The sequence below is a fragment of the Nelumbo lutea genome, chromosome 5 (assembly GCF_056320005.1).
Source record: "Nelumbo lutea isolate HS-2025 chromosome 5, American lotus-T2T, whole genome shotgun sequence".
Lineage (NCBI taxonomy): Eukaryota > Viridiplantae > Streptophyta > Magnoliopsida > Proteales > Nelumbonaceae > Nelumbo > Nelumbo lutea.
In genome coordinates, this window is record NC_142688.1 from 62355 (window position 1) to 76812 (window position 14458).

The 14458-nt window shown below is 39.0% G+C and overlaps 1 protein-coding gene across 7 annotated transcripts in view; it reads right to left on the bottom strand.

The window, feature by feature from the left end:
- LOC148849660 (peroxisomal nicotinamide adenine dinucleotide carrier-like) overlaps positions 1-14458 on the bottom strand; it is a 51244-nt gene that overhangs the window by 29612 nt on the left and 7174 nt on the right. For 3 of the 7 annotated variants that reach the window (XM_088943799.1, XM_088943800.1, XM_088943795.1), the window contains exon 4: positions 3205-3311. The exons of 3 other annotated variants lie outside the window; for them this stretch is intronic. In XM_088943799.1, coding sequence (XP_088799925.1) covers positions 3205-3311 — 107 coding nt within the window. The remainder of the gene's footprint in view (positions 1-3204; positions 3312-14458) is intronic. One more of the 7 variants, XM_088943796.1, reaches the window with a different exon arrangement.

The following is a 14458-nucleotide window of genomic DNA, read 5'->3' on the forward strand; positions in this document are numbered from 1 at the left end:
TCTAGCTGCGACACCTTCATATTTTTTTATATTGCATATAATGCAGTAATGCAACGACCATTATACCCCTTCCCACCCAATGATAAAAAAAGAAATAAAACACAGCAGTAAATAGCAATAAAAATAAAGTAACCAGCAGCTAATATAGGCAGTAAATAAACAGCTAGGAATAATAGAATCAAACTGTAAGTGCACCACCCTTGCATACTACACTTGGGTTAAGGTGTAGTGCATTGCTTTTGAGGGACGCCCTAACATTTGTACAAAAAAACTGCCTTAGTTTTGACATATGAGAGACAAACTTCTTTCAAGTCAATCTTATCTCTAACAAAATGTTTATAAACTTCCACATATTTGGTACAATCATGTTGAATCAGACTGTGTGCAACACTTATAGATGCCTCGTTATCACAATAAAGTTTCATAAGATGACTAAGGGCAAAATCAAGCTCTTTAACCACATAAATTATCTTTCTAAACAACATGTCTCACACACTCACCTAGCCTCACCTTGGCGCCTTGAAAACTATGGTGTAAATGACCTTGATGTTCCCATTGCTCATAGAAAGGGTGTGAGGTTATGCGCTACCGTACACCTCATTACTCATTGTGTCCTATGAGCATTTTCCCCCTCTTATCATGCTTTTTTATCTGTTGTTGATAGTTTTCCCATACCAAAAAAAGTTACAGAGGCTTTAACTTATCCTAAATAAACAAATGCTATGAAGAAAGAGATTAATGCCCTCCATAAGAATGATACTTGTAAGTTAGTGGGCTTTCCTAAAGGGAAAGAACCAGTAAATGGGTGTTTTCAATTAAACAAGGCAAATGGAACAGTGAAAGTGAAGGGATGAGATATCCATCGCATGAACGCCCGAATCTTGCGGAGTAGAATGGGCGAATTTCAAAAAATTTCTCTCCATCCTACTCGAAATCGTATTCCCTATTTTAGAAAAATCATATTTTTCAATGATCAATCTTGAACCAAGAATCGAACCAGATCTGAACAAAAGCGGTAGGAGAGGGATATACCTGATACGGAGAAATAATATCTCCCAACAAAGGTGTTCACGCCCAAGGAATGATCCAAAGACTGCTCCCACTGAAGATGGTGTAGTGTAAGATGGAGCAGAATCAACAGTGTTCTTCCCAAGAACCCAATCCTTCGCAAGAATTAGCAGAATGGCACGTGAGAACAACTTCCTATCAGTCCCTTCACAAAGAACTGATATCAAGATCCAATCTTGATTTCTCCTACTGAACTGGAGGTCGAACTGGCAGGTGTGGCGGCGGCAAGAAGGAGGCGGCAACAGAGAATTTTCGCAGATGTGCTAAATTCTCTCTTCTGTGATATCAGCTCTGAAGACAGGTGGTGAACTTGTGTGTCTAAAGATTGTCGCCCCCTCCCCCTTTTATAACCTTAAAGGGATCAGCTCCTAATCCCATCAGGAGTTGCTGATCCAAATCATATTTGGATCAGAATTCCCTTTAAGTGATAAGGGTAAACCCTTATCTTATCTACAGATTAGATCAGCCTTCTCCTAATCTCATTAGGATGTTTCCAGATCTGAATCATATTTAGATCTGGACTCTCTGAGTGGATAGGGTTAAGACCCAATCCTATTTGCTAATCCAATCTCAGAATCCGCCCCTTATTTAACTGATCAAATCAGCCCAGTTCGAAATGGGCTTTAGGCCCATTAAGGTTGGGTGCTCACTTAGCCTTCCAAACTATTGCCCAGTTGGGCTTCCTTGTATGGTGTGGGACCCAAACATTGATCTACACATCAGCCACATGGGTTCAGCCCAGCCTTTGTTGCAAAGCCTGGCCGAATACACTGTCATGGACAGTGCACCCCCTAAAACCCATCACATGGGCTCTATGGGTCCAACACTTACCCTAAGTGGTCCCTGGGCCAAGCCACCTTGTAACACCCAGGGACTGTGGGCAGATGCAAGATTAGCCCATCAGGTATTACCCCCCTATGGTCTTACACTTAACCTCTCAACCCATAATGATCAAACACTGCCCGACAAGAGAGGACCTCTCCCTCGGCTACAAGGAACAGTGTTGCACTCTCTAAACACATGGATCACGGGAATTAAAACATTTTGCAAACGTTTGAAAACCATAATATATATACTTTTATATCTCATATAAAATACATTTTGCAAAACAAATCTCAACGATTGAAATCGGCTGCCGGCAGTCTTGGTTTCCATCAGTGAGAGTGCATCCCCGATCATTACCTTTGTCCGACAAAGAGGCTGATCCTGTCACTATGATCACCCACTCAGATGAATTCTCAGACTGTCCTAACATACCCAGATTTTGACCCCCGCTAAGGATCTCACTGATTGGCATATCAAAGACAGCCCAATCCGACACCTAGTGTAGTATCATAATCGAGTCTAGGGGTCAGGTGTAACTTTTCAATTAATCCTACACTACATGTGCCTTGGGTCTCACCCTAGCAGCTGAGACAAGCCACCCCAACATTTGGCAGCACACCAGTGTCAGCCTTGGTAGGATAAATCTCCCTAGACTTATCCAACGGCTATGAACATTCTAAACTAACACGAGTTTCATAAGTGTCCAGTTTAAGGGTATTACACAGAAACACACCACAGGAACATGAATCAAATATGTGTTTTATTCATTTACAATAAATTCATAATGTACATCATTCTGATTGAAGCTAAGGGCATACAACTGTCTAACAAAAAGGTACAAGGCAAGGTTGGTAGTGAAAGGGTACACCCAGGTTTATGAGATTGATTATGCTAAAACTTCCACACTTGTTGCAAAGATGAACTCTATTCAAGTCCTTTTATCGCTAACAGCTAATTTGGAATGGTAGTTACATCAACTTGACATTAAGAATGTGTTCCTAAATGGTGACCTGGAAGCTGGAAGATGTATATATGGTTCAGCCACCAAGTCTTCATGCTAAAGGTAGTGACGACAAGGTGTGTAAACTGAAGAAGTCTTCATACAGCCTAAAGCAGTCTCCCAAGGCCTAGTTTAGCAGATATTATATAGTGGTTCAACGGGTAGGATTTAAGAAATGTAAATCTAACCATACTTTCTTTGTTAAGAGGAGTCAGGAAAAGGTAGCAGTACTTATGGTTTATATAGATGACACCATTCTCACAAGTAACTAGAGTGCAAAAATACAGAAGTTAAATGAGTTTTTAGCTTACCAATTTGAAGTTAAGGATCTAGGGCCCTCTAGTAATTCCTGGGGATTGAAGTTGCTTGGTCTCAAAAAGACACATTTGTCTCTCAGAGGAAATACATCTTGGATCTTCTACAGGATACAGCTCAAGATTTAAAATGCCCGTGCCAATGGAATGTTGGCCATCCAAATATAAGAAACATTTTGGAAATGTCAAAAATATCATATGGAAATATTGTAAAAATTATAGACATGGTGGAAACATTGTAAAATATGCAAAACATAGAGTAATATTTTATGAAATGATAAAAGAAGCAAAGGCACACCTTTTTAAAATGTTATCTTGTTCCAAATCATTAAACAAATTAAAGCTAAGAAACTAAGGTCATATACAAAAGAAGACATACTAAAGTTGCCCTATAAACCTTAAGATTCAAAGCTTGATGATAGAATGAGTTAAAGAAAATTTTAAATTCAAAGATACTGTAAATGGTTGTAATAGATCAACTAAATAATCTATTACACAAAACAGAAACTAATATTTCATTTCAAGTTTGAAATGAATATTGAGCTTGGTCAAAGCGGTAATCATGTAAGTGGGTAATAACATTATTACTCCACATATCTAAAATATTGTTACAAAACTTATGTTATAATACTATCTTTGTACTCTACATATAGTGTTGGTAGTGCTCACTAAAGAATGTCAATTCCAGAAAATTTTCATGTCGCTAGCCATGGAAGTTGAAGTGGAAATATATCATGGAATCTATCTCTTGTACTCCACAAAGTGTTGGTAGTGTTCATTGGGTAATATGCCAATTCCAATAAAATTTTGAAATGAATATTGGGTTTGCTCGAAGTGGTAATCATGTAAGTTTGGCAGCCAATAATATTGTTACTCCACACATGTACAATATTGTCACCAACTTATGTTATAATACAATCTCTTGTACTCTACATAGTGTTGGTAATGTTCATTGGGGAATATGTTGATTCAGTAAAATGTCATGTCACTACCCATGGAAGTGGAAATGGAAATATGTCGTGGAAACTATCTCTTGTACTCCACATAGTGTTAGTAGTGTTCATTGGGGAATATGTTGATTCCAATAAAATTTTGTGTCGCTATACCCATGGAAATGGAAATATGTCGTGGAAGCATAAGGGAAATTAAGGGCATTTAAACATGCAAGTAAACTAGGGGCAATGCCGGTTAATACTCCTATTGATGTTATTAACAACAGAATAGAGGAGAAACAAGGAAGAAGAAGAGAAGGGAAAGAGAGGAGAGAAGGAAGAAGAGAAGAGAATGTTTTGGAGTCAACTAAAACTGGCTGCTGACGCCAGCTTATATTATTATATATAGGGTGACCATAATTAAAAGGAAAAAGACTCTTATTCCCCTACTTAAGTTAGAGTACACAAACAAAGATAAAAAATACTTTAACTAGACCAAACAGACCCTAACTCAGCAGAACAGAAACATAAAAAATAAATTAAACATTCCAACACTCCCCCTCAAGTTGGGGCATGGATGTCAATCATGCCCAACTTGTCACACAAATTATTATGCCGCACATGATGAAGGCCCTTGGTGAAGATGTTTGCAAGTTGTTCTTCTGAACTAACATATGGAGTGCACACTTCTCCACTCACAATTTTTTCTCAAATTAAATGCTTGTCCACTTCAATATGTTTTGTTCTATCATGGAGGAATAGGTTAGCAGCAATATTAATAGCGGTTTTTTTGTCACAGTAGAGTGGCATAGGTTTGTTAATTGCAAAACCCAGCTCTTCTAACATGTTTTTTTATCCACATGATTTCAACAACAACATGAGACATAGCTCTATATTTTGCTTCAACACTAGATCTAGCAACTACACTTTGCTTCTTACTTCTCCAGGTGACTAGGTTTCCCCCCACAAAGGTACAATACCCACTAGTAGATTTTTTGTCATCGACTGCCCCTACCCAATTAGCATCTATATATACCTCCACCTTCAAATGCCCATGCTTCTAGAATAGCAAACCAACTCCTGAGAACTTCTTGAGGAATCTAAGGATCCTTTCTGCAGCATCAAAGTGAGTTGTCTTAAGGTTATGCATGAACTAAGGACACCCACTGCATAGGCAATATCAAGTCTAGTCATAGACACCCACTGCATGGGCAATATCAAGTCTCCCTACAAGTCTCTAGAACTTCTTCACATCTTTCAAACACTCTCCTTGACTGCCTCCTAGTTGATGATTGGGTTCAATGGGTGAATCAATTGGTTTCGCTCCTAACTTGCATGTATCCTCTAATAGATCTAGTACATATTTCCTTTGGGAAATAAAGATGCCCTTTTGAGAGCGGGCAACTTCAATCCCAATGAAATAACACAAGGGGCCTAAATCTTTCATCTCAAATTGAGTGGCTAGGAATTTCTTCAACTTCTATATTCAATCTTCCAATCTCCTGTGACTACTATGTCATTAACATACACAATTAAAGCTGCAATTTTCCCTTTTCTTCACAAACAGAGTATGATCTGACTAGCATTGTTTGAATCCCATCTGTTGTACAACTAAATGAAACTTAGTAAACTAGGCCCGAGGTGATTGTTTCAACCCATATAATGATTTTTTTAACTTGCACACCTTCTGCTCACTACCTTTGGCACAGAAACCTGGAGGTTGAATAATGTAAACCTCATCCTCTAAGTCACCATTCAACAATGCATTTTTAATATCCAACTAATGAAGTTCCCAGTCAAGATTAGCTACCAATGAAAGGAGGATTCTGATCAAATTCATCTTGACTACTGGAGCAAGGGCCTCTGCATAGTCTACTCCAAACACTTGTGTAAATCCTTTGGCCAACAATCTGGCTTTGTACCTTTCTACAGAACCATCAGCCCTATGCTTTACTGTGACTACCCACTTGCATCCCACAGGTTCCTTCCCTTCAGGAAGATCCACCAACTCCCAAGTGTCATTTTTGTGCAAGGCATTAATTTCTTTGTTCATTGCATCTGTCCATTCAGGTTTTTTTTATAGCAAACAGTAACTTTCATTAGATAAAACCAGAAGAACAATTGTCACCTTCTAAAGTGAAAGGTGACCCCTGAATAAAAAATAACTTACAACACTACCCAAAACAAAACCTCCCGATTCACCCCTTGTTTTGCTAGGTTGTCAGCTAAATCATTTGTTGACCTCCTAGACCAATAAACTTGTGCACCCAACTCCCTTGTGACGCTCAATAATTCCCTTACAGGTTATCTAAGGGACCACGTACACAAACTATTTGATTGCAACCAACCTACTACTAATTTGGAATCCCCCTCCACTTCTAACTGTTGAAAACCCAATTGCTTGGCCCACCTGAGCCCCTGGAGGAGAGCCAATACTTTAACTCTAAGCGAGTCCCCCAAACCTATTGGACCAGAATACATAGCTAGGATTTTTCCTTCCGCATCTCTAAACACACACCCCATTCCAAAACGTCCAGGGTTCCCAAGAGAGCTACCATCAAAGTTCAATTTGACATTACACTGCAAAGGAGGGGACCAAACTGCTTGTATAGTAGGTGATGAAGTAGAAGACCTTGCTAAAATACTCCAGCCTCTAGTCAAATCATCGAGCTGATTTTTCTTTCCCTTGGAAAATCCTATTATTTCTCTCTTCCCACACTGCCCACAAGATAGCTGCCCTCGTTGTTCTCCACATCACCCTTCCTTTCTTCTTTGGTTGTCGGAAAAAGCTAGGGTCAAACAATTTCGATATGCTTGTGGGAAGAGTCCACCTACAATCAAAGAGAGAGGAGAACCAATCCCAAATTAGAGCACTAAAAGGACAAGAAATTAATAGGTGATTCATTGTCTCACCACTCCTCAAGCAAAGGCTACAAACATGAGGGGACAAGCACCAATTTGGTCTCTTTCTTTGAAGCACTTCCAAGGTATTGATTTTTTGGAGAACCACTTCCCCAAAAAAAGCCCTTACTTTTGGGGGTACCGAAGCACTCCATACTTCTTTAATAGGAAAGGAGTTAACCTAGTTAAAAGGAATGACCATAGCATTGAAAAAACGAAGAATAGGAAAAACTACTTGTAGAAGTTTTAGTCCAAATTCTACTGTCATGAGAACAGTGATCTAGAAAAACTGAGCTTAGAAGAGAAAGAATATCATTTGCCGAACCCACTTCAGAGTCCTCAAACCTCTCCTTAGTCCCAGATCCCAAGAATCCCCAGAAACACGAAAAGAAGAGATAAATTGGAACTTTTTCAAAGAAAGGGAATATAGGTTTGAGAATCTATCCTTAAGGGGAGATTCCCCAATCCACAAGCCCTCCCAAAAAAGAATCTTATTACCCACTACACTGGCAAATTTGCTAATGTTGACTTAATTAGAGTGATTCTACCCCCTAAAGAGATGTAATTCCTTTTCCAACCCACTAGTCTTTTTGAGAATCTTTCCAAAACTGGGTACCAAAAGCTATCTGACTTCGGGTTTCCGCCCAAAGGTAAGCCTAAATACTTAAGAGGCCAATCACTTACCTCACAACCTAGAGATCTAGCCAAAGACGCCACCTCTGCTTCTTGCCTATTAATTCCAGCTATACAACTTTTATTCCAATTTACTCTCAAGTTGGAGACCTTTTCAAAATTCTCTACCAAGACCTTTAAATTTTCCAACTCCTCTAGATCTCCTTCACAAAAAATAATCAAGTCATCAGCAAATTGAAGGTGGGTTACAACTATTTCCTCCCTCCCTACTCTGTCCATTCAGGTTTGGACAAAGCTTCTACCACATTCTTAGGAACAGAGAAAATGTCAATAGAGGAAAGGAATGCACGATATGAAGGTGAGATATGATCATAGGACACAGTGAGAGATAAGATGATTAGTAGTACAAGATCTAACACCCTTTCTCTTAACAATAGGAACATCAAAATCATTAATAACAGGGGGATCAATATTAAGAGATTCAGGCATATCAATGGGAACAAGTGTACCTGGCTGATGAGGAGAATCTACCTCTAGAGAATCCAATGATGTTGGTTGCATAGTTTTAGGTTCCACGGCTCTTGAGCTCCGCTGGCTCTCAAGGCGGCGAAGAAAGACACGAAATGGATGAGGATCAGGAAGATGATGTAATTGAACCAGAGTGTGTTTCTCCTCAACCCTACTCTCCCCTTTAGGAGAAACCGAAAAAAAAATGTTGACTTTCAAAGAAGGAAACAACCATGGCGACATAGTACTTGTGTGAAGTAGAGCCATAGCAACAGTAACCCTTTTGAGATAAAGGGTAACCAAGAAAAGCACAAGGAATGGCACAAGGATCGAGTTTACCTCAAGTAGGGGACAAGTCGTGAACGAAGCAACGACACTCAAAGACACACATTGGAATGGGGGACAGCGGAGCTATAGAAAACATAAGTTGATGTGGGGCTTTATATACTCTAGTAACCGAGATTTCATACAATTGATGATATATGCAGCACACATAACAGCATCCAGCCAAAAGCGTTTCGGAACATTTATATGGAGTAATAAACCACGAGCTACTTCGAGAAGATGATGATTTCTTTCAATAACACCATTTTGTTGGGGTGTCCTAGCACAAGAGCTTCAATGAAGGGATCCACATGAAGCAAAGAACACCATGAGATCTCTATGGATGTGCTCTTTTGCATTGTCCAATTGGAAAATATGAATTTCAGTTTGGAATTGAGTGAAAACCATGCGTTGAAAGTCTTTCACAATCTTTAGCACTACGTCTCTAGATCGCATAGGATAAACCCAAGTATTTCTAGAGTAGTCACCAATCAAAGTAATGAAATATTTATATCCAGTCTCAGTATGTAGAGTAACAGGGCCCCAAACATCCCCCCACTCATTAAATTTTGACCTCCCGAAATTTCAGATGTTGCAGATTTCTCAAAAGACATTATTCAAACACTTTTCAGATCCTACACGCACCTTATGATCCCTCCCATCACCAAAAAACAGTCCTAAAAACACACCAAGGATGAAGTCCACATGCATACACTGCAATCTGGACACAATCTGAATTCAGACCAGCTTTGATTGTCCAAAAAGAGCAAGTATTTAGGTTGATCTCAATGCTGTACTGCCCTAACAGTCACACTCCACCAACTTCCAGACCATCCAAATACATCGACTACCAGGAGTGGTCATAAAATAGTATGGTCACACCGTAAGGGTTAAAAAACATGCCATCCATGACCTACAGATCTTGTATTTTCAGGCATGGGATCACACGATCCATAAAAAAAGAGGTTAGAACCTCACAACTTCTCTAATGGCATTCAACAGTTTGGATTCATTTGTTTTTTCTTGATACACAACCAAGAGAAAAGAAAAAAGGTAATAAAATAAGTTTGTACCAGTCATAGATCAACCCTTTTGATCACAGTCAAAGAAGACAGCAAGATGAGGAAGAGAGAATTTGTTCGATCTGCTCTCAGACCTAGCAGAACCGCTCTGATAAATATTAACAGCAGAATATAGGAGAAATAAGGAAGAAGAGAAGGGAAAGAGAGGAAAGAAGGGAGAAGAGGAGAATGTTTTGGAGTCAACTAAAACTGGCTGGCGGCGCCAGCTTATATTATTATATATAAGGCGACCATAATTAAAAGAGAAAAGACCCCTATAAACAAAGATAAAAAAACTACTTTAACTGGACCAAACGAACCCTAACTCAGCAGAATACAAACATAAAAAATAAATTAAACATTCCAATAGTTGTTAAATCATAAATTGGAAGATTGTAATGGAAAACCATTGAAGGATGTAAATCAGTTCCAGAGGATGGTAGGAAGGTTATTATACCTATCCTGTCCACGACTCAACCTGATATTAATTATGTTATGAGAGTTCTTAGTCAACTTACGCAATCTCCTAAAGTTCCTCACCTAGAAGCTATAAAGAGGGTTCTCGGGTACTTCAAGAGGTATCCAGGAACTGGCTTGTTGCTTAGGTAACACAATCATCTGAAGGTGGAGGTTTATATTGATGCAAAGCCTAACTGGGTAGGAATTGTGGATGATAGAAAATCCACCCATGGGCATTGTACATTTGTGGGGAGGAAACCTACTAACATGGAGGAGTAAGAAACAAAGTGTTGTTGCAAGATCAAGTGTTGAGGCCGAATATAGGATTATGGCCCATGGAGTTGCTGAAGTACTTTGGATAAAGAATCTACTGGGAAACTTGGGTTTAAGGTTGACAACCCTATGTCTCTTTATTGTGACAACAAGGCAGACATAAATATTGCTAGCAATCATGCCCTCCATGATAAGATAAAACATATTGAAGTTGGCAAACTCTTTATAAGGGAAAAACTTGAGAAGGGTGAAGTTTTGTGCTCCTTATGTTAGTTCGAAGCAACAATTTGCTAATGTTCTCACAAAACTACTTGCGGCACAATGAACAATGTGTAAGTTACGCATGATTTATATGCATAGCCCAACTTGAGGGGGAGTATTGAGATTTTAAATGTTTTTATGATAGTATGTGTTGCAAAGGCACTCATATAAATTTCTTCTTTTTTTTGTGTTACTTAAGTATAAATAGTAAAAGGGAACCCTGATTTTTTCCTCTCAAACAATCTTTTTTTCTCATCAGTTTTCTTCTCCTTATTAATTGACTAGTGCAGAACAGCTCCCAAATACAAGACACAATAGCATAGGAAATTAGTAAATGAGGAATGGTCTCACCATCATTACACAGTATACACACATGAGGAGAGGGGAACAAATTAGACCTTTTTAGAAACATGTCACCGGTATTAATCTTTCCAATGAACACTTCCCAACACAAAGCTTGAACCTTAGGAGGGATAAGCTTGCTCCAAATCTTTTTGATCGAAAAGTTCACCCCAAAGGAGTCAAAAAGGATGAGTTGGTTGAAAAAAGAATCATAGAAAAAGAAACCGTTGAGGGAGGGATACCAAATTCTCTATCATTTAGATTTTGATTCAAGAAGACCATTTCCAACCTGGCTAGTAAGAGAACAAGGGAGTCACACTCATTAACCCTCAAGCCCCTCCTAAAGCCAAAATCCCAATTTATCCCAGAAAGGCAAGCTGCACAAAATTTTGAAAAGGGTTCAGATTTGTAAATGGACAAAGAGTAAAACAAAGGGAATTGCAATTTGAAGGGCAAATAACCAATCCACAAACCATACCAAAACAAAACTTTATTCCCACACCCCAAATCAAAGCAAGTAAAATTAAGAAAAGTTGGGAGTACCTCTTGTATTGATTTCTAGGGAATGTTTGAGGAGGAAAAGGAGCCAGCTTTGCATCGTAGGCATTTTCCGAAAAACTATGAATGCTTCCAATGACCCTGTGCCATAGCCTATCACCTTCTAGGGAAATTCTCCACAACCACTTACCTAACAGAGTTGTTCCTTGGATTTACATATTCGTTCCCACTTCACTAAATAGTCTTTCCTTTCATCACCCAATTCCCATAAGAAGTCCCTCATGTACTTATCTAACTATCTAGCCACTTCAACCCGGATGCAAAATGTGGATACCATCTAATTTATATTTCACCATAAAATCCCACCTACACCCCATTAGTTCCTTCCCCTATGGTATCCATTCTCAAGTTTCAGTTTTAATAAATGCCCTCATTTAACCATTTATGGTGGCCCTCTTCTCTAGTTTGGAGAAGACTTCAGAGATAGTTTTAAGAAAGGGAATAAAAGATTTGGCTGCAAGAAAAGTTTTATAAGAGGAAGACAAATGGGAGTAAGAAACAAAGTTGGAAATGGGATGTAAATTACAAATCCTAACCCCTTTTCTTTAAGCAATAAGAATATCCAAACCTTTAGGAATAGAACGGGTCAGCAATGGATGAAATAGGATTACTAATAGGAGAAAGAGGAAGACCAACATCTAGATCCAAACAATGTAATTCTTGTGAAAAAATCATCAACAGCCTCTACATCTTTCTTCTTATTTAGCTGCCTAGAGTAGACCTGCAGAGGTTTAGGATCTAAAGGAAAAGCACTAATGGTAGGAACAACACAATAAGATATCCCTTTTGTAATGAAGGGATACCCAAAAAAAAACACACACATTTCATACCTTTAGGATCAAGTTTGGAACAATATGGACCCATCATATGAATGAAACAAATGTAGAGAGGATGAGGGGTAACTTTGTAATTTTGCACTCTTTTATTTGACTCTTTTGTATATCTCTTTGTACATTACTGTACATATCTCACACTTGTAAGGACAGAACTATCCATTCTCACATGAATATATAAATATCTTTTTCTGGGCGTGTGGTACTGTACACACCAATCCATTTTCGTGCGACTCTCTTGTCTCTTCTCTTCTTCGACTAAAACTAGCATGGTATCACATGTTGCTCTCTGATCTTATTCTTGCTTCTTTATCACTTTCTGTGGGTTGTAATCTCATCTCTCTACTAAGATCTACTGAACCCTTCAACTGGTGGAGTGTATAGGGTTGTTTTTTATCAACCCTACATGCTGTACAGACAGAGTTCAAACTCTGCAGGAGAGATTTCATTAGATCTCTCTTGGGAGATCTCAGATCAGGACCAAACTTCAGAAATGGTGTCACCTAGACCAAATCTATCTGCTGTACAAATATCTCTTGATTTGGTGAAGTTTTGAAGGGGTTTTCATCCTCTTCCTTGGGCGGCTGCTACTTACAGTTTCCTTTTTTGGACTATTGATTTTTCAACTGAGGTTTCAGACTTCGTTTTCTCACTCTATGGGTCTCAGTGATTCCTGGTGATTATTATCTCCTTCTCAAGGTATTCCTCTTGACTTTAGTGATTGTTATCATCTTTTTCTATAGTCTTCTTTGGTTTCTTGACTGAATATGGGATCTGAAAGGAGTGATATCATATCTGTGAAATTCGATGGAACAAACTATGTGCTCTGGAAATTCCATTTCCAATTTTTTGTTGAATGGAAGGGTATGTGGGGCTATCTGGATGGTACCACAACCATTCCTGATGTTACAAATGCTAAAGGGCTGAAACAGTGGAAAATCAGTAATGCCCAAATAGTTTCCTGGATATTAAGTTCAGTCACTGTCGATGTAGTTATTCCTATGAGAGGTCTGAAAACTACTAAAGAGATGTATGACTACCTTGAGAAGGTGTATCAGCAGTCAAATATGTCCAGACAATATCAGATTGAAATGGACATATTCTCATATACCCAGGGGGAGAGAAGAATATAGGAACATTATGCTGGTTTTGTTAATCCATGGACAGAATATGAACTTGTTCATCTTGGGGCCACAACGACTGATTGTTGTGTGACAACTATGAAAAGGCATTTCGATCAAAGGAAGACCATGCACTTTCTTATGCACCTTAGACCCGACTATGAGTTGATATGATCCAACATACTCAAAAGGGAAAATGTGTCTGACCTGGACACCATATTGGGTGAATTATTAAAGGAGGAGACTAGACTATACACTCAGTCCTCCCTTGACAGCAAGAAAGAACATGGACATGATACGGTTTTTCTAGCTACCAAGCCAAAGGGCAAAAAAGACCTCTCCAAGATGTAGTGCTATGAGTGCAAGGAGTTTGGACATGTGGCCTCTCATTGTAAGATAAGGAATTTTTGTACCTACTGCAAACAACAGGGTCACATCATTACTGAATGCCCTACCCAACCTCCCAAGAAGGGTCAATACAAGGCACTTCAGACAGTTACAGAGCCTTCATCTGACATTACTGTCTCCTCCAACTCAGATTCAAAGGAGGAGCCTTCTAGTACTCTGGTTGAGGATAAGATACAACAACTTATGTCTTCAGCTATTTCATCTGCTTTCTCTGCTATCGGCCTGTCTAGTAAGTCTTCTATCACTTGCTCCTCTCCTAGCCATATGTGGATTATAGATTCTGGAGCCTCAAATCATATGACTAGGGCCTCCTTTGGTCAGACTCCTAAACCCTACCCTTCTAATGACCAAATTATTATTGCTAGTGGTGAGTCATTAAAGATTGCTAATTGTGATGATTTATTTCTTTCTACCTCTCAATCATCTTCCTTTCATCTCCCAAAAACCTTCTTTATTCCTCAGTTAACTACCAACCTTATTTCCATGGATCAACTTGTTGATGATGGTAACTTGGTTCTATTTTCTCGTGATGGTTGTGTCATATAGGATCAGCGCACTAGGGAGGTGAAGGGGAAGGGGAGTAGGCTTGGGAGGTTGTTTGCTCTTAAGTTCAAGAAGAGACCTACATCCTCATCTTG